The sequence below is a fragment of the Aythya fuligula genome, chromosome 2, assembly GCF_009819795.1.
Source record: "Aythya fuligula isolate bAytFul2 chromosome 2, bAytFul2.pri, whole genome shotgun sequence".
In the NCBI taxonomy this organism is placed as follows: domain Eukaryota; kingdom Metazoa; phylum Chordata; class Aves; order Anseriformes; family Anatidae; genus Aythya; species Aythya fuligula.
The window spans coordinates 62,359,155-62,379,547 of NC_045560.1; the positions used below are offsets into that span (position 1 = coordinate 62,359,155).

The following is a 20,393-nucleotide window of genomic DNA, read 5'->3' on the forward strand; positions in this document are numbered from 1 at the left end:
TAGTCCCAAGACACAGATAGTAGCAATACCTCTTCAGTTATTTTCTCATATTAAGTTCTATAGTTATATCTCACAGTAAATGGGGAACATCATATGCTATTGAATACTATACCTTGTCTGGTACTGACTTGTATCCACTCTAGAAGTTCTTCCTGTGGCAAATTGCTAAATTCTCCCATGATGTTCCACTGAGTTTGAAGGTTTGCTGATCCTTCTATTGCCATCAATGCTAAAATAGCAAAGACCAATGTTTTGGGCTGGATTTTACAGAAGAGCCATCCAAATAACTGAAATGCAAGAATTGATTAATTCCTAGATGACAATTCTGTAATTTTTTATGTAGCACAACTAACTTTTACTTCTCTATAAGGAAGTTAACCTGTATTACAATATGAAACACCTCTGCTATTGCTTCTCCGCTAAACTTCAGTGAGACCTCATCCATCATTAAGTATTTATGTTTACCTAATGTTGTGCATTTATTCATAATACAACAAAATATGAGAATTGACATTAATGCAGCTTTTAAAGTTCTAGTTCAAATGTCAAATTCTGCAGGCAGAAACAATTAAATAATGCTAACTATACTTATACAGTATTTTTTCTCCTACTTAAATCAATAAGTACACCCAGTACTGCAAAATTCTGAAAATACAGCACAAAAGCAGAATTTGGAGTTAGAAGGCTAATGTTACTTTATATCCTATCCTTCTCTTTCTTGAGCTGGAAAAGCTAGCCCTTGCATTTTTCCCTGCAGATTGGATGCTGGAGGCTTTAAGCAAATACTCAAATAGGTAAAATGGGTAGTTAAGTAGTACCAAATTTGCTATGTTCAAGTTTAGTTTGAGCAAAAACACTTCAACTCATCCATATTTGAACTAAACCTTCAATCAGACAAACATGTATAAACTATTTAAACTACTGTTAACTGGAAGACACTAGATTTCAAAAATATCAAACATGCAGTCAATGTACTTTTTTAATGTTAAAGTATGAAATAAAGTTTCACAGTAAGTTTCCTACTAGACTGACTACACCAATGCAGTAGTGTATGTTATTTTTATTGCAAATTATCCCTGAAATATTTTAGATTTAGATCTCCCAAGCCACCTCCCCAAAAATGCACTGTACTCTACTCTCATCCTCAAATACTTGCTAAACACTATCAAAAAACAGCACTATCCAGGGAAACTTCATGTACCAAATATGCCTGACTGCTGTGTAGGTCTGGAAAGATGAAGCAAAATGAATTCATTTGTGTGCCATTCTACATGAACAAACTTCCCTTTTCACCAACAACCGCAAAAGTCTCAGTTCAAGAACATGTTAGAACTTTGTACTTTCCTTATCAAGATCCATGTTTTTTCAAACCACATTCCAATCACCCTCTGGAAAAACCTCAGTAATGTTTTAAGTATCTGTATTTGCCACCATTTTGTTCACATACAGAGCCCAGAAAGATTGAACATATACACAGTACAAAGCATTTCTTTTTACAGGATGCTGTTCCTCATGTCATTTATTACATTGATGCAAATGTGTTTTAAAGCTTATTTTTGCTAAATAAACACATTATGAAGTCTCTCCAGGTATTTTTCTTTGCTTTCAAAATTTCACCCTGAGTGGAATAATTAATTCCTCCTAACAGAAAGAGGAAATGCAAGCAAACAGTAACATTTTTATTGCCCATCAGGTGCCACAAGGTGCATCACTGAGGTACTAGAGAATACACAGATGCATGCAATCGTCTGAAAGAATACAACATACTCTCCCATTTACAGACTATGTCTTGTCTTCTGCTTGTTTTTGTTGTTTTCACAAATGTCCATCTCAGGCTGACTGATTGCTAATAAGAGAATATATGTAGAAAAGTATTTTTATTTTTACATCCCTTGTTCACCTAAAGCGGGGTACTCTTGAACATGGGTATGGACTTCTCCTAAGGCCCAAGACAGGGCCAGGATAATTACAGGCCTTGTCACATGTGGCAGACTGTCATTTACCTCCTTCTGTACCAAAAAAACATATAAACTACAGCAGTCTAAAGACTTAACTTTCTTATAATTCAAGGTCTATTTCTTTCAAACCAACTATGCCTTTAGGATGCTTCAAAGAAGATCAAGTCACTGGACATGAGCTAGTCCAGTCCAAAAGGGACAGCTCCTGGAGCAGGTGATCATTTGGATTGGCAGGTTCCTGAGAATCTTAGGCTCACTTTAAAACCACACGAAACAACAGCAGAACAACTAAAGAGCCAAGCTGCAGTTGAGTGCAAGGCAAAATGTATTCTGCTTCTTTTTGTTCTCTCCCATCTCTCTTTTTAAACACTATCCTTTCTACTGGACTAAAGTCAGTGACCTAAACTAAATCCTAGAAAATTTATACAACCTGAAAAGAAAACAGAATTGTGGTAAAATACTCTGAATGTGTCCTTCTTCCAAAACGTACACAGGGATAATGTGAGGCATCCTCTAAGATCTAAAACATAATGATTACTAAAAGCACCAGATTTCATTAACTAGAATGATGACATTATTTGCAACACTAAACAAAAAAACACCATGATCCAGGAGGAATTACTGTGGTGTCATTAGTCAGGTGTTTAAAAAGAAAGAAAAGGCACCAAATGAAGATATTCACTGCAAGAACAATTAACTTATGATTAAAAAAAAAAAAAAAAAAAAAAAAAGGCAAAGGAAGCCACATACTGGCTACCTATCAGCCTCCTGGCAGCTCATCTTTCAGTCATTACCAGTTGCAAGGTACTTTTTTCCTACTTTTCAGAAATTATTTCTCTACATGCAATAAAAAGAGTAGTTCAAATTTTATTGATTTTCAGTTCTCTAAGAGTAAGAGGTCTTTGAGGCCTGTGGCACAAAATAATGAAATATTTCAAGTTTTAAACTTCATCCCCTTTTGTAAGAGGTTTCAATAACAACACAGCAGAAAAGCCCATTGATTTTCTTCTAGTAAAACACACAAATAAAGCAATAATAATTAAGAACAAATTAATTTTGGACAGAATTTATTTATATTGTAGATGCTATCTAGAAATCACAACAGAAAAAAAATAGACTATTTTTGTTTATCTTACTTTTCAAAACTAACTTTTTTTTTTTTTTTTTTAAATTAACATCCTGGTTGTCTTCCCCAACCACTGCTCTTCCCACTCTGTCAAACATTCTTCTCCTTTCCTTTCATTTGCATTATGTTCATAACAGTTCTTAGCACTCACAGTGCTCAACTCCTTAACATGTTTTCTTTTTAAGTCCAGCTCAATATTAATCATGACCTTTAACTCTCTCCTGTAGAATACTTTATGTGAATGACGCTTCCCACACAAGTGCAGAATGGATGAGGTTTGAAGGGATTTCTGAAGGTTATCTAGTCCAAACCAGCTGCTCAAGTAGGACCATCTAAAGCATGTTGCCAAGTACCATGTCTAGGCTACTTCTGAGTAACTCCAAGAATGGAAACTCCACAGCCTCTCTGAGCAACCTGTGCCCTGCTCAGTCACCCTTACAGTGAAAAAGTGTTTTTTTTTCATGTTGAGACAGAACCTACTGTCTTTCTGTGTGTGCCCACTGCCTCTTGTTCTATCACAGAACACCACTGAAAACAGCAGCTCCATCCTCTCTGCACATCTCCATTCAGCTGTGAGCATATACACATGCAATATTATATATATATATTTAAGTATGTATTTATTGGTAAGATTCCCCCTAAGCCTTTTCTTCTTCAGGCTGAATAGCCCCACTTCTCTTAGCCTTTCCTTGGAAGAGAGATGTTCCAGGCCTTTCATCATCTTAATGGACCTTTGTTGGATATTGTCCAGTAGTTCTATGTCCCTCTTGTACCGGGGAGCCCAGAACTGGACCCAGCACTCCAGGCATGGCCTCAACAGTGCTGAGTAGAGGTGAAGGATCATGTCTCGACCTGCTAGCAATGCTCTTCCTAATGTGGCCCAAGATACTATTAGTGTCCGTTTCAGCAAGGGTACACTGCTGGCTCATGTTCAGCTTGGTGTCCACCAGAATCCCCAGGTCCCTTTCTGCAAAGCTGCTTCCCAGCTGTTTAGCTCCCAGCACGTACTGATGCCTGGGGTTGTTCCTTTTCACGTGCAGGACTTCGCAGTTCCTCTTGTAGAACTGCATGAGGTTCCCGCCAGCCCATTCCTCCAGCCTGCTGAGGTCCCTCTGGATGGCAACACACCCAACTGATGTACCAGCCACTCCTCCCAGTTTTGTACCATCAGCAAACTCTGCCTCATCATCCAGACCATTAATGAAGGTGTTGAACAGTATTGGACCAAACACTGACCCTGGGGTACAGCACCAGTTACTGAACTCCAGTCCCACTTCATCTCTCTTAATCACCACTCTCTGGGCCCAGCCTCTCACAGTTTTCAAGCCACCTTCCTATCCACTTCCCTTTTGCCACAATTGCAAAGCTTCTAAAGCAGCTACCTGGATACAGATTCAATCAAGCTCACTTCTCAAAAACATGGATACCAATACACAAAGGCAATTCTAAGACATTTAAAATCCAGAAAAAAAAAATAACATTTTATTTTATGGTTGATTTCAGCCTAGAAAAAATACATCTGAGTGTGGTGGTTTTACCGTGCTAGGCAACTGAACTCCCCTCACAACCGCTCTCTCATCCCCTCCTTAGAAGAGGAGGGAAAGTAGTAAAGGAAAGAACAACTCATGGGTTGAGATCAAGATAATTTAATTAAAGGGAAAAAATAATTATTAAGGAAAGATTATTATTAATTATATAATTGTGTATTAATATATATTAATTAAATATTATATATTTATATAATCAATAGATAATGCATAGATATGCAATAGATAATTTAAATAAATATAATAAATATATATGAAAATAATTAATTTAACTAAAGGGAAAAAAGTGAAAGGGGAAAAGGGAAGAGGAAAGGGAAGAAAAAAAAAGTCAAGTCTGTGTGGAAGTGCAGAGGAAAGAAATTACTTCCCACAAATGAGCAATGCTTGACCACATCCTTGAAGCAGGGCCTCAATGCCTGTAGCCGGTGTTTGGGAGGACGGACATTTTCACGAGAGCCCACCCCTCCCCTCATCTTCCTTTTTCCACCTTTTATTGCTGTGTGACACCACATGGTATGGAATATCCTTTTGGTTGGTTTAGGTCAGCTGTCCCAGTGATGTTCTTTTTTCACTTTTTTGCCCACCCCCTAGGAGGGTTAGAGAGAGTCCTGATGCTGTGCCAGCACTGCTCAGCAGCAGACACAGCACTGGTGTGATACCACTGCTGTTCTAGCTACAACTGCAGAGCACAGCACTGTATGGGCTGCTGCAGGAAAAGTTAACATCCCAGCCAAACCCAGTACACTGAGTTAGGCACATGGCTTTTGATTTTTAAGGCTACAATATTTTCAAGATGAAAGACTACTTAAAATCACATTTTTGGGAAGAATACGTGCAAGGCTGTAAGCTCAAAAGAGCTGTCAAAACACAACATAAACTAATTCAAACACTGTTCTGGATAAAATCAATAGCTGATAATTTGCAACAGTACTAGTAAAATAAAATTATTGTATGTCTCCTCATGCTCAAGTTCAATACAAAGAATACTAATTTGTATAGTAATGCAGATGGACAAGTTGCATAAAACAGGATGCTTATTTTATTTAGGGTGAGGGGAAAAAGGAATATGTAATTATATTTTTAGACAGGCAACTTAATTTAGTTTATTTTTAACTGTGATACTCAGATTCAGCAATGACACAAATTTGATTTAGAATAAATATAAAGGTAATAGTGAGATAGCTGCAGCACTAAATCTTACCTGTTTTGAACACACCAAGGAAGCCATAACACACAGGTGTGGTGTCAAAAACAACTTTAGCCTCATGATTAAAATCGCTAGGACACTGTATGCCAACAGCTGCAATGCATGGTATACCACCTGCAAAATAAACAAACAAAACCACAAGCAATTATATTTACATACTTTTAATTTCTCTCAAAACTATAACTTCATTTTCAGTATAGCTTAAATAACAAGTTTCTCTGAAAAAGAGTCAAAGTGAAAGTAAAGACCTTCACATTTCAGATAGTGAACAGACCTTTGTCATCTTTTTTCTAAAGTGTGTCTGGTCTGTCAAATTATGGAACAACAGGAGAAACATTAACAATAATTTGATAGGAATTTGAAAGGAATTTGATAAATGGCTAGCTCTTCAAAAGATTCTGAAACACAGACAGAAACAGGCAAAATTTGTCATATTATTTCTTTATAGAAGTGAAGAGACCTTGCTAATACCTTGTCTAATACTTAAATACTTACATATGAGATGGAAGAAGCAGATAAAGTCATCTAACCTGGAGAAAAGGAGACTAAGGGGAGACTCTACATCTGTATCATGTATCTACTCTGTATCGTGCTCTACAATAACCTTAAAGGAGGCTGTAAGTGAGATGGGGATCAGTCTCTTTTCCCAAGCACCAAGCAATAAAACAAGAGGAAATGACCCTAAGCTGTGCCAAGGGAAGTTTAGATTGGATATTAGGAAAAAAATCTTCACTGTTCCAAAGTATTGGAACAGGCTGCCCAGAGAAGTAGTTGAGTTACCACCCCTGGAGGTCTTCAAAAGATGTGTACCGTAGCTTAGTGACATGGTTTAAAGGTGGACTTGTCAACGCTAGGTTAAAGGTTGGACCAGATGATCTTAGTGGAAGTCTTTTCCAACCTAAATGATTTAAATGATTCTATAATCTCTGCTACTCACACTACCACAGGCAACCTGTTAGAAACAAAACGGTTAGAAAGCATCAGAGATGTAGTTCAGCCCTCCTAACAATGAATCTACATCACCTGTGGAAGTGCTGTGGTAAATCACAGAGGCATTTTTGCAATCAGTGCCTTTCTGCACTGGTACAGCAAAAGCCCAAAAGACTCCTATCCTGCACTGCCACCCCACCATTAATTAGCATTATTTTTTGTTCAGCATTCCAGAGCTATTTGGCAACACATGGAATAAAAGATGCAAATAATTAGGCAAATAAACCATCTATCAGCATCAGTATTGAATATGAATAAAATTATGCAGAAAAAAATATCTTACCTCACCCTGGTTAAAACGTTCCTCTCTGAATAAAGAAAAAAAGGAAAAAATCATGATTTGTTTCTATCATATAGATGCAGCAGTTTTACTTTACAGTAAGCAAGAGTCAGCGCCTGTATAGATTTTTTTTTCTCTCTAACAAGCTTTTAAATATACTGCAAATCAGTAACTATCCTCCATCCCTATGTCTACTTGGGATATATGAAAATTATTTTTAGCAGTTTTTTTAATCACTTTCATGAATTATTTCATATATAGAACAGTTGAACAGTTTATTTAGAGAATGAAACTTCATTAACATAACAGAAGCAAAGAACTGTTACCAAAGAAGTCAGCCATTTACTCAGGTTGGTTTTGGCTTCTCAGAAGGAAATACAAATGCGAGTACAGTGAAAATGAGGTATACATTTGAAAAAAAAAATGCACCAATTTTTATTTTTTTTAAATTTTGATATATGCCATTAAGACTATGGAAAGCAGATATTACTGCAGACTAGTGACCAAAAAATGGAATCAAAAAGATTTCCCTGGTTAGGGAAATGACATGCAATTGGCCAAATTCACTGCCCTTAAGCATTTAAGAAGTGATGCCAAATGCCTGTAACAGGCAGAGCACGTATTACAGACGTTTAGAAAATAAAACTAATACAGCCGGATCCTCTTCTAAAGATGAAATCCAAGTATTTTTATAACCTGGAAAAAATAATGGGGAAGAAACAGTTTTGTGTTCACTGTTTACAGGAGAAAAGTGAATAGACACATGAGTAAATACTGTGCTTTAGGAATAAAGCAGAAAAATAAATGATGAAATAGAATATTTGTGGGGGAGGGGACTAGGGTGTCTAAAACTAAGTTCAGCAGATAAACTTAGACAGTCTATAAAAATACCACAAATAGTACATCCAAGCCATTCAGTTACATAATTTACCCTTCAAAAAGGATCAACATATGTAGCTTATTTAGTGTATGTCAAATCAAGATGAAACTTTCAGCAGTGAAGATCAGTTGACATTCAAAAAGAATAATTACCTTTCATATTGGCCTGTATGAGATAAAGTCCACCTAAGATATTTAATTGCCTGAAGAACACAGAAGCCAACAAAATTATGAATAAATTTTCAAAAGCATTATAGAGCATTTCCAACATTTATTAAATTAAATTACACCTGAGTATCTCGTTTTCAGATAATGCTAATATAAAGGCACACAGTACTTTAGCTAAAAATTCTTTCTGAGGATGTTTAATTAGCCAGGCAGTTAGCAGTTATCCCATCTGTTCTTGTGTAAACTGTAAGTTGTTTTCACACAAACTATACATAATCAAATTTACAAAAACAGTTGTAAACTTTAGTTATAGTACTCATCAGCTAAGTGACAGAATTTTTTTTGGTGCTTAAGATCAAAGCAAGTTTTCTCACTGACACAGGACCAGAGCTTCATAAAAATTTATGTAAAGGAAATACAGAACTGTATACAAATATTTTTGACAAACTATATTATATAAGTATTTTATACTTATTTTAAACTATATTATATAAGTATTTTAACTTTTTCCTGTCTCAAAATAAATACTGGTCCCTTAAAAAAATGAAAAAAGTAAATTCAAGGTAAAGGTGACTCACTAAATTACGTACCTTTTTGATAATTACTCCCAAAACCACCAGAACAAACTGGTAGTAGTAGAGTCTTTGTGTATCTAACTGGAGTCTACAATCAAAATAAAATGCATTAATTGCTTTCCAGTCAGCCAGTGTTACATCAATGTTCATTTTGAAGAAAATAATATACGGAGTTTTTCTTCAAGTGAAACAAATATAAACATACAACAAGAACAAAACAAGCTAAAAGAAACTGAAATTTAAACTCCACCCAGCAATCTCACTAGAGGTCTTCATACTAGGGTCATTACATAATTATTCCCCTCTCTTTGGCAAACTACCCAGAGACTTGAGGTAGATGATATCTCAAAAGAATTTGAGTGTTCTGGGTTGACTAATCTATAAGTATTCTGAACACATATTTAGACACTGATGAACTAGAAAAGTCTACTAAGAACACACATGGAAACCTCAAAACTTTTCCGTAAACTAAATCCACCTCATCTTCGTGGCTCTCACCACATTTTCCCTCTACTCAGCATCCGTTACTGACAGACACAAAATGTTAATTTTGCAGAACTTTGATCTTTCATATAGCCCTGAACAAGCACTTCTTTTAATAAAGCAAGCATGCTTCTTATATGTGAAATCATAATACTTTTAGTTTTAGCAAATTTAAAAGCAGTAAAATCATTTAAATTTAGCTGAAGTTCATTAACATCTCTAACTTCATCAGTAAGCACTTGGAACTTAAAAGAGAAAGAATTCTTATGATGGCAGTAGTATGTTATGGCTCACATATGTTTCAAGTTATAAATGGAGATAAATCAAAAAGCTCCCTTTTCCATAAACATCTAATTTGATCAGATTACCTCTTTTCCATGAAGTCAACTCTGCAGCACAGGTATACATTAATGTATCAAAAATCCTTGTAGCCAATAAATTTAGATTTTAATATATTACCTATATGAGCCTGGTAGGAAATACAAAAAAAAAAAAGAGCTGCAGTAAGAAAAAAAACTGTTTTCTGCAAACAAGTAGTTTAAATATATATATTTATATATATATATTTAAAAATTAAAACAGAAGATTATATAATTTATAATAATGTTATAAATGCACCAAAAATGTATTTGAGTAGATTAAATGACATACTTGATCATAACAGAATAGACAAAAGAAAAAGCAGAAAGCAGCAGAAAAGGGATGTTATCACTGCAACCGGGTTGAACAAGAGTACAGTTTGCATATGCACATTTTAAGATATGAGCTTCCCACCTCTTGCCCCTACATTTAGGTGTGCAGCATCTACATAGACAGGGTTTAAAGAATGTAGTTTAGTAGCAAAAGCACTGAAGTGCAATTAGGAGTCCTAGTTACAACAAGCATTTCAGAGTTGCCTTAAAAATGAGTTTCAGAAGAAATTGACTGAAGAAACGGAGTAAATAAAACAAAGATGTAGGTAAAAGATACCAAAAATAAACAGAGCTCTATAAAGCCAAATTTCATAACAAACACAGAGCATTTATTAACTCAACAGTACACACATTGGTCTTTTCACAAACTTAGGTCATAATAGCCCAAAGTCTTCATATTGAATGAGAAAGCAAATACACAAGCCCATTCCCATTTCTGCAAAAGAAGTCTTGGAATCTCGGGAAAATATATCAATAAGAGACTGAAATCAAAGTATTAAGGCAAAATATTTTTAAAAGACACCATATACTTGCATAAGAGAAAGAAGACTTACATCATCGGCTATTCCAAATGCTAAAGAAGTTAGGTATTTCAAGGTGACTGTCCCAAATAACCAGGCACATCCTTGGATGACCTTAAAAATACATTTGGAATTAAATAAGCATGTCTCAGCAAACTTTTAAATAAAACTGTACTTTCTCAGAAAGATTACTAAATTTAGTGACTAGCTCAAAACTTTACATTATCACCAAGATATACAATCATTTCTAACCCATTACACTTCTGAAATTTGAACACATTGGATGGTTTTATGTTTTGTTTTCTTTTTTTTTTTTCCCCCTCCCTTACTTCAACTGAAATATTTTTGGATTAACTGTTATTTTGGCTGTATCACTGCACATGACATTGTAGCAGAGGATGTACCAAAGTAAACGTTAAATGGGGCAGCCAAACCGTCAATTCCATCTGTTTTGCATACAGTGGTGTACCACGATTATTTTCCACCAACAGCCTCTCTGTAATTATCAGGTTGTACTACCCCACTAATCCAAACCTTTGAAGGAATTTGCTGATTTATAGTACCTTTTCAAGATAATCTCAAAATAGAACTTCAAGGAGATAGAAACGGTTACATACTATGTTTATGAAGTGTAACTAAAACTACTAGAAAGGAGAAAATTCTAGGCAATCTCACTTTACTTAGTTCCTTATAAAACAAGCCCAGCTGAGTAGGAAAGCCTGGCTCAGCACCATGCACATGACAGGGACCAGCAGCACATACATTCAGAGAGAATATAATAAAAACATGCAAACTGGTCTTTACCCTAACGTAACCATGATATTTATGTGACTATGGGTTGTATTCAATCATCATGTTTAATGACTGAAAATTAACCTAAATGCCCGAGAGTTACCTAATCCTTTTACTGACGCTTTATTTTTTGCTTCCACAATATAATAATTCTCTTATAAATTTACTGCTGCTAACAGAAGGAGCACCAAATAAACTGTCATTGTAACCTGTTTCTACTCACTAGCCTTGTTATGCTTACCTCCACCTTCCAAGATGTAGAATTCTAACCTATTTTAAAATTTGTGCTATTTAGCAACTCTTTATTAATAATTACTTACTTATAATTATTAATAATTATTTACTTCCCTTTTGGATGCCTGCTCAGAAATGCACTGATGTATTCAGAGAATACCAAGGAATACCAATTTTTTTCTGCTTCTTTAGGTTAAAACATTTTATACATATAGTTTGGGTGGTGGTGGTCTTCTTTTGAAATCTTACCATTTAATCCCACCACTTGTTTCTTACCTTCTAACATTCACACCTTATCACATGGAGCTTATTTTCTTTTACAGTTCCCATTAGATATCTTCCCCAAAAGGTTTCTGAAATTCAAGTGCATTACATTCACCCATACACCCTTATCTAGAGCTTCAAAGAAGTCAAATACATTTGCCAGGCATGACTTCCTTTAGAGAGGCTGCATCGGAGACCTATCTTTTGTTATATCACATGTACAAGTTATCTTTAACAACTTTATTCATCTGTTTATTCTTCTACAAAGTTGGACTTACTGGTCTGTAGTTCCACAAATGCCTTGGATCTCATTTTCAGAAACCTGACACAAGATCTGTCTACTTTCCTAATTCCCTGGTACCACAGGTAACTAGTTACATTGACAAGTTACACACAGCAATGCAGTTTGTTTTACTTTTATTTTTTTCATTTTAATGCCTTTATATTCTAATGCCTGTATAATAACTGTATGAATTTCATCTAGTTTTGGTAAGAGGTTACCATTCATTTTAATGAGAATGGTCTTAAGCACCTGGATAGTCTTCGTAGTCTCCCATTAAAGACATCTTTACAAGTTATTGTTGTGTCTTAAGCAGCAAGTTGTTTCTCACATTTTCTACAGTGTCATATTTTATTTGTCAGAGTTTTGGGGGTTTCCTCCACATTTGGACATTATTTCAACTGCCCTCAAAACCCAACTATATGTCCCTACATTGTTTTAGACTGACTCCCTTCTTGTACTTAGTTTATGTAAGTTGCTTGATGTTATCAAAAATATTCTAAAATAGTGATATAGGACGTATTTTTAATGAATCACTAATGTAGTATCTTAATCCCCATCAAATGCCCCACCAGGCACTGTTATTCTTTTAACTGCCTCTTCTAAATTGCTTTCTGTTTTAGAGAAAGATTTTCATAGAGATCTTAGGTTTTGCAAACAGGTTTAAATTAAATGTGCTGCCATTTGAGTCCTGTTTTAATTTTGTGAAATAAATGCTTATTTATGCCCCTTTTCTTTTAAAATGAATCCCTAGGAATAGGGACAATTTACTTGAAAAGGGCAATTTATCTGTATTTCTTGATTTTCTGCTGCTAGAAAACAAAACAAAAGTTAGTTCTGTTTCACTAAAACAAAACAAAAGTCATAATTCTTTTCTGAAATTCAAGATGTATGAAATTCCTTACCCACAGATAGACTTGACTTCTGCACCTTTTAAAGATTCTTGGACTCAGTTCTAGAATTCCCTAATAATAAAACGAAAATATATTTCCAGGTAAGATATATCATGAAGATGTTCCAGTATCCTGGATGACTTTTTGTTTGATTTTAATAAGCACCTCCTTTAGCATGCAGCTACATAAAATTAAATAAATAAGCACACACACCACCACATACCAGATTCCGGAATCACCCTGCACTGGCAAAACATGCCAAATTAAAAACTCCTGCAGTGCTGCATTTTATATATGATTAATGAAAGACTATTCTACTCTTTACCAAGTAAAATTCTATATTATACAGTTCTAAGTTTCTTTAAATCAAAGACAACAGGAAACTGAATTATGTCTGCTTTCATGAACAAGAGCCTTCTGAAGCAACTAATAAATTACTGGCAGCATAACACAAATTTTTCATACAAGGCAAAAGAACAGAACTGGGGGAAAAGTAACCAATATTTTTCTGTTTCACACTGTTGCTGATTTATGACACATAGAAAATCCATTCTAAGATGCCTTGACAAACAACAACATTAAGAAAAACAGAGAATAAACTTAAAAGCTTTTAGAGCCCCATCTGTACGTGACATGGACTGAGGCCACTATATACAGTCAAATAACAGAGAAACAACAAATATTTTTTCTAAAGAAGAAAATAGGCAAGAAACTCAATGTCACTACATTTAGTATACAATTACAGAAACTGCTACAAGCAAGTAGAGTAAGCTCATAAGAAAAACTATTCCAACAACTACCAGGAGTGAAAGGAGCTAATTCTTAACACAGGTAAGAAATTACCACTCTTCTCCTGAAGGACAAAAATAAACAAAAAAGAAAACAAACAAACAAAAATCACTGATGTCACCCCATGCTTCTAGCATTGGCAAAAAGATTCAGAAATTGAGATTATTTGTAGCATGCTAAAGCAGATCTGTTTATACAATCTTATCTCCTATTTCATGTATATAATTCCCTTAGCAGAAACCATATGAAACTAAAAGAGGTTAGAGGTGTTTTTCCTCTTAAGTATAAATGAAGATAGCAAATATTAAGATGAGTCTTAGTGATAATTTCACACTTGGGAATACGGCTCAAATATAGGTTCAAATAGTACTCTGTACTATCTGAACTATAGTTTCCCTTACTCTGCTCGGGTGAGGCCTCACCTCGAGTATTGCATTCAGTTTTGGGCCCCTCAGTACCATGAGGACATCAAGGCCCTGGAGCATGCCCAGAGTATAGGCTATGACACTGGTGAAAAGCCTGGCACACAAGTCCTATGGGGAGCAGCTGAGGAACTGGGGTTGTTCAGTCTGAAAAGAGGAGGCTCAGGGAGACCTCATTGCTCTCTACAACTACCTGAAGGGAAGGTGTGGGGAGCTGGGGGTTGGCTTTTTCTCGCAGGTAGCTAGTCTAGAAGGAATGGCCTCAAGTTGCACCAGGGAAGGTTCAGGTTGGAAACGAGAAGACATTTCTTCTCAGAAAGAGCAGTCAGGCATTAGAACGGGTTGCTCAGGGAGGTGGTGGCATCACCATCCCTGGGGGTGTTCAAAGAAAGGTTGGACGTGGTGCTTAGGGACATGGTTTAGTGGGTGACATTGGTGGTAGGGCAATGGTTGTACCAGATGGTCTTGGGGATCTTTTCCAACCTTAATGATTCTATGAAACTGTTGTTGTGTAAGTTATAGCCATTTTTTCTGTATTTGCAGTTTCAAAGAAATAAGCATTTAAAACAAGACTTCTTGCTCATGTTCTCATTTCATAATTATTTCACTCAAATATTACAGTGGTGTTAACAAGGGTATGGATCCTGTAAAATTTAACCTAGCCTAAATAAAGAAGACAGCCTGACTCCTAAACTCAGCTTCCCTTCAGAAGAGGTCTTGGTGCGAAAAATCTTAGTATTTAATTATTCTCCAAATATCTTTAAGGTCTGTTTGTGACATAAAAGATTTGTCAACTGTCTGGTAATGCAGCAGTTTCACATTTTATATCAATACATACAGAACAGTACATGATTAATTTTCTTTTTCTTAAACAACTTACCCATATAACTACTAAAGATGCAGCATAATATGATGTTAATAACATCGAATTACCGAACATCAAAATAAAACACACTACAAGAGATACCTGAAAAAAGAAAATTAAAATTATTAAATTTACAATAGAAAAGGTTAAGAATTGCTTAACTATATAAATTACGTTGTAACATAAACAGCTTTATAATTAAAGACACAACCCTCACAACAAGTGCAAGCTTGATACTTGGCTTCGAGAACTGTTCTGAAAACGGTGATTATGACTTAATTGTTACAGATAGCCAAGTGTACAGTATTATTTTATATTACAAAGTACATATAGATTAAGACTAACTTATCTTGCCCGATATATCTGTTACATTTTTGTAGTTATTCCTAATATAATGCAATAATTTGGGGAAAAAAATAAATAAATAAAAAGTATTTTTCTATTCTGTTATCTTTCAGAGTCCTGGACAAACATTAAAAGTACTGAATAAATGCTTGTTTTCTTTCTTCCAAATTGAGAATAATATATTTATAAAACAATCATTACTGAATTAAATGAAGCAGAATTCTGACTGTTCAGTCATATGAACAGCTGAATCAGGTTGAAAGTCAAGGCTGAAATACACAGAAAATTTTTTTGCACCATCGTGATCTTCTACTGTGCTTTCCTATTAAGACAAAGCAAGCTGAATTACATTTCTCAACTTGGGAAAGCCATATCAATGATCAATCTCTGCCTTCTACTGTGCGCAGGAATAAGGAAAAGTAGTAAAATATTCAGCCTTTTGATTTTATTTTTTCTTTTTTCCATAGCTAGGCTGTAATTTTCTACAAAAACTGGAGGTTGGGGGCAGAATCAGAAACACCACAAAGACAGACTGGCAGTTTACCCAGCCTCAGAAGGCTTTCTCTATAATGGTACACAATTATTTAATTAACTGAAATTAGGCTTTCATGGCACTTTGGCACCAATATTATTAACTTATTGCCATAAGCCAAATGGCACGAATATTTCATCCTGCTTCTGCCAAAAAATTACTAAACCAAGATGCTTATTTGCAAATTTTCCTTATAAGGGTGACTGGGAACAAGCACTTGATATATAGTTTTATATAGAAATTGAGCTGAATAGAACTTACTACTGCCTTTCATTTATCATTTGCAGTATTTCAAAATGTTTGGAAAAAAAGTATGAAATATCACTTAGATAAAAGCTTCTTTTGTGTGGCAAAAACACTTTCTGCCCACTGAGTTTGCATTGCAAAATTTTATCAAAAGTGTATTTTTAAAAATAGACATATTTCTTAAAAAGAAAAAAAAAGTTTACATCTTCCTATATATTTAAGATTGTCGTCTTTCTTCAAACAGCAGAAAATCCTGGCAGCAGAACTCAGAACTTGATCATTATTTTAGTTTCAAAAATAAAGACCAGGTATATTATGCTGAAACCCATTTGCCTTTTACTTATCATCTTCTGCCTTTGACTTTCTCACCAATTTGACAAAATAAGTTTTTTTCAGACTAATATTTTAATATTTCTTTTTGCCCTTCATTCTGAACACTTCTCTAACTAGTTTGAGCAGAACATCTTCCTGTGGTACAGATGTCAGTAGTCTTCAAAACCCAGTTCTAGTTGGTGTTTCCTAATTTTGACTTGAAAACACCTCATTTATTGTTACCATTAACTAATGGCATAAGATGAATGCTATCTTTTCAACTTTTTATTGTTCATGCTCTATTTTTAGTATAATTTCTAGTCTGCTGTCTAGTCTCAACAATTATGATGCATCAGACTGATCCTAGTTTCTGACACTATGATATAAAAATATTTAAGATCAAATGTTCAAATCCAGGCCCCTCCAACCCATGCTGTTGACTCCCTCAAGTGATGACAGGCCATGCAAAGGGATCTAGATAGACTGGTGCATTGGGCAACAGTATGAAGTACAGCAAAGGTAAATACCAGGTTCTGCACCTGGGATGGAGTAATGTTTGTTACAGTACAGACTAGGAGATGTGTGGCCAGAGAACAGTTCTCTAGAAAGGGATCTGGGGGTGCTGGTTGACAGCAGGCTCAACACGAGTCAGCAGTGTGCCCTGGCAGCCAAGACAACAAACTGCATTTTTGTGCATTAAACACAATATAGCCAGCTGGCCAAAAGAGATGATTCTCCTGCTCTATTTAGTAATGATAAAGCCTCACTTTGACTACTGTGTGCAGTTCTGGTCTTCACAATATAAAAAGGATGTTAAGGTACTTGAAAGTGTCCAGAGGTGGGCAACAAAACTGGTGAGACGGCTGGAAAGTATGTCCTGTGAGGAGAGGCTAAGGACAATTGGGCTGGCTAGCTTGGAGAAGAGGAAGCTAAGAGGTGACTTCATTGCTCTCTACAACTTCTTGAGGAAGAAGTGGAGAGGGAGACACCTATTTTCCCTGGTAATCAACAATAAAATGGAAGGGAATGACACAAAGCTGTGCTGGGGAAGGTTCAGAATGGATATTAGGAATAATTTATTTACCATGAGTATGGTCAAACACTGAAACAGGCTTTCTAGAGAGGTGGTTGATGCTCCATGCCTGTCAATGTTTAAGGGGCATTTGTATAATGCCCTTAATTATATGCTCTAACTTTTGGTTAGCCCTGAAGTGGTCAGGCAGTTGGACTTGATGATTTTTGAAGGTCCCTTCCAAATGAACTATTCTATTCTATTATTGCACATTTCTAATCGTCTTGTAACTAATGAAAACACTTCAGACACACTGTTTTGATGCTTTAACCTGTTTGAGAGGTTTTAATTTGAAAAAAAAAAAGTTACCATATGAACAGAGACTATCTTCTGTAATTTGCAGGAGTCAATATAACCCATAATACACACAGCAAATAACGAAGCTATCTAGAATGAAAAGCAAAAAAAATAGTTAACAATTTACAGTGGTGTGCTTGCTCTAGCAAATACATATTCATACAAAAAACTAATTACTCAAACAATTATAAACCAACTTTTACTGCTGCTTTTTTGCTAAGTGCATAGTTAGGCATTTTATAACAGCTTCTTTCAAGACACTTTAATTTTGCTGCTCTGAATAACAGTTATCAAACATATTTGAGTATTTAAAAAGTAGGAACTTGGTTTTCCAAAAATGGAAGTCATCACAACACAGCACTAAACACATCTTTCAATTTTTAGAAAACAGAACAACAAAAAAAAGTAGTCATTAACATTAACTAACCCCAAATTTTTGCAAAGCACTAGAACATCACAATTTACTGCTTAGGAAAATGAGATTCACTGATTAGGTAGCTTACTAAAAGTCACATGGGAAATTCATGAAATTATGAATCGAACCTATAAGTGTCAGACCCAACATCTTATAATGGTTACAGCAATGGATTTCTTCTAATGTCTTACAGAGTTTAATGGCTTCTTCTTCTCCACTTAGGACATTTGCATACACAGTTTTGGACAATTGATATATACTATCAATTCAAACCAAGCAACAACTGTTGAGTGCAACAGACAAGGGAAAAAAGTATGAAGACATGGATGGACTTCAATCAACAGGTTACATTTCAGTCAACTTAAACATTAAGATATTGTGCTGTATGACCAGTATCCTATTGCTCACATTAGCATATGCTACATGTCAGCACTAGTTCAAGTTAACTGCTTGAGCTCTCAGACAGAAATTCTGCCACTGCTCTCAGGTTTATTAAAATTAAATAGGAAATCATGCAAAAATCATGCCAAATATCACATGCCATGCAAACTTTGCTCTCTGTAAAAATCTGAATAGCCCAAAGCAATGCAAGATCAACACCTTTTATTTTTGTACTTCAATATACAAAGTTTTCCCATGTTCTGCACTTGTTTAAGTGCAGTGACCTTAGGATGGAGGCTGCTTTTAAGAAATAAGTAAATTATTTAGTCCTGGAAAAAGAAGACTGCGTGGTGTCCAATTTTCAAATTAATAATAGGAAAAAAAATGGTGTGATAAATGGGGTGAATCTTTCCTAAGAGCAAGGGTAAAGCCTGGCTAAAACGAAAGCAACAGAATAGTTGTGAACTCAATGACAGTCTATAGAAAGTAGTTAATTTGCCTAAAGAAGACAAAGAGGCTATGCAGAGGTGGACACAGTCTTACCTGAGTTAGAAGAACAAACTGAGCAAACTGCCAGGGAAGCATGAAAAAGATATTAGAAACACACAGTGCAATCAAGCTTCCTGTATTAATATTCGGAATCCTTGGGAAAAAGAGACAGAACAGGTATCAGTAAGTTAAATTACATTGATATTTGCATATTATCAAAAAGTACAACGGAGAATGGAATAAAAAAAATAAAAAAGTTACCTTGGAATTTAGCTAGCAATACTGATCCACTAAAAGTAACAATGTTCAAGTCAATTTAGTATCATTTTTCCATTAGTTTCCAAAAACAACAGTTCCAATGCTTAGTGTTTCTTAACGATATGATGAGTCACTCATTACCAAGTTTGTCTTTTCCTGGCAGTACGTAATACAGCAAGTCAAAACTATATTCTGTGCAGCAGTCCACCTTCACGTAACAAGTACAGTCAAGTCACAACCATTTTCTTTTCAGCTGAATTCACAACTATTCTCACAACAGTCTGCACCCAACAGTGATTTTACTTCTCTAGCATTCCAACTCACCCTACTTTCATATTTACTTTCTGCAACTTTTTTTGCCAGCAATCCTGTAAAAGGATTTCAGCGCAATCATAAGTATATGAAACTCACCTTTGACTGAAAACACTCTATTTTCCATGTTGTCCTAGAAAAGTTTTATTTATTTAATCCTAGCTTTGAGATCACATCAGAAACATGTCATGATTCAAATTTCCCTAAGTGGCCTCCAAAAATCTGGAGATCATAAATATTCTTCCAAAAAGAACCCAAACCCCACAGGTCACAGAAGTCTGAACAAATTCTGCAAAATACTCTTCGGTTTCTCCTAAAATCTGTCAAGATTAACTATCGGAAGTCCTGCTAAGCATTAGTTTAATCTATTACTTAAGTGATGGAAATAACATAGAATTTAAGTTCTAGATTCTTTTTCAAATATACTTCCTGTATTACATTAGAAGACTGCTATACATAAAACAGAGCTGCTCTTGAAGCAGGATCTCTAATTGAGAAGCTGAAAGTTAAGTCTTAAAATGTTTTGTGTTTTTATTTTTTTTAATCACCAAAAGGTGATTAAGATCCTCGCTCTGAAATACCTAGGCTAAATACCTTGTTTCTTAATTGGTAAGCAAGATCAAAGACCATTTTAAATACCAGCATTTGAAGAACAGAAGTGCATGTATCTAATTAAAAGTCAGTTATGGATAAAGAATATATACACTAGGATCAACCTAACTTGAAGTGTAATTTCCTTGGGTTTTGTTTGACTTCACAATTTAGCATT

At 35.2% G+C, this 20,393-nt stretch overlaps 1 protein-coding gene across 1 annotated transcript in view; it reads right to left on the reverse strand.

Annotated features, from left to right (window-relative positions):
• Nucleotides 1–20,393, reverse strand: part of DPY19L1 (dpy-19 like C-mannosyltransferase 1) — a 50,839-nt gene that overhangs the window by 4,703 nt on the left and 25,743 nt on the right. Inside the window, 14 exon segments of the mRNA XM_032181428.1 lie at nt 113–287; nt 5,833–5,952; nt 7,112–7,136; nt 8,141–8,190; nt 8,746–8,778; nt 8,780–8,818; nt 9,321–9,322; nt 9,582–9,633; nt 9,635–9,682; nt 10,460–10,540; nt 12,902–12,961; nt 14,981–15,067; nt 17,782–17,859; nt 19,109–19,208. Coding sequence (XP_032037319.1) covers nt 113–287; nt 5,833–5,952; nt 7,112–7,136; nt 8,141–8,190; nt 8,746–8,778; nt 8,780–8,818; nt 9,321–9,322; nt 9,582–9,633; nt 9,635–9,682; nt 10,460–10,540; nt 12,902–12,961; nt 14,981–15,067; nt 17,782–17,859; nt 19,109–19,208 — 950 coding nt within the window.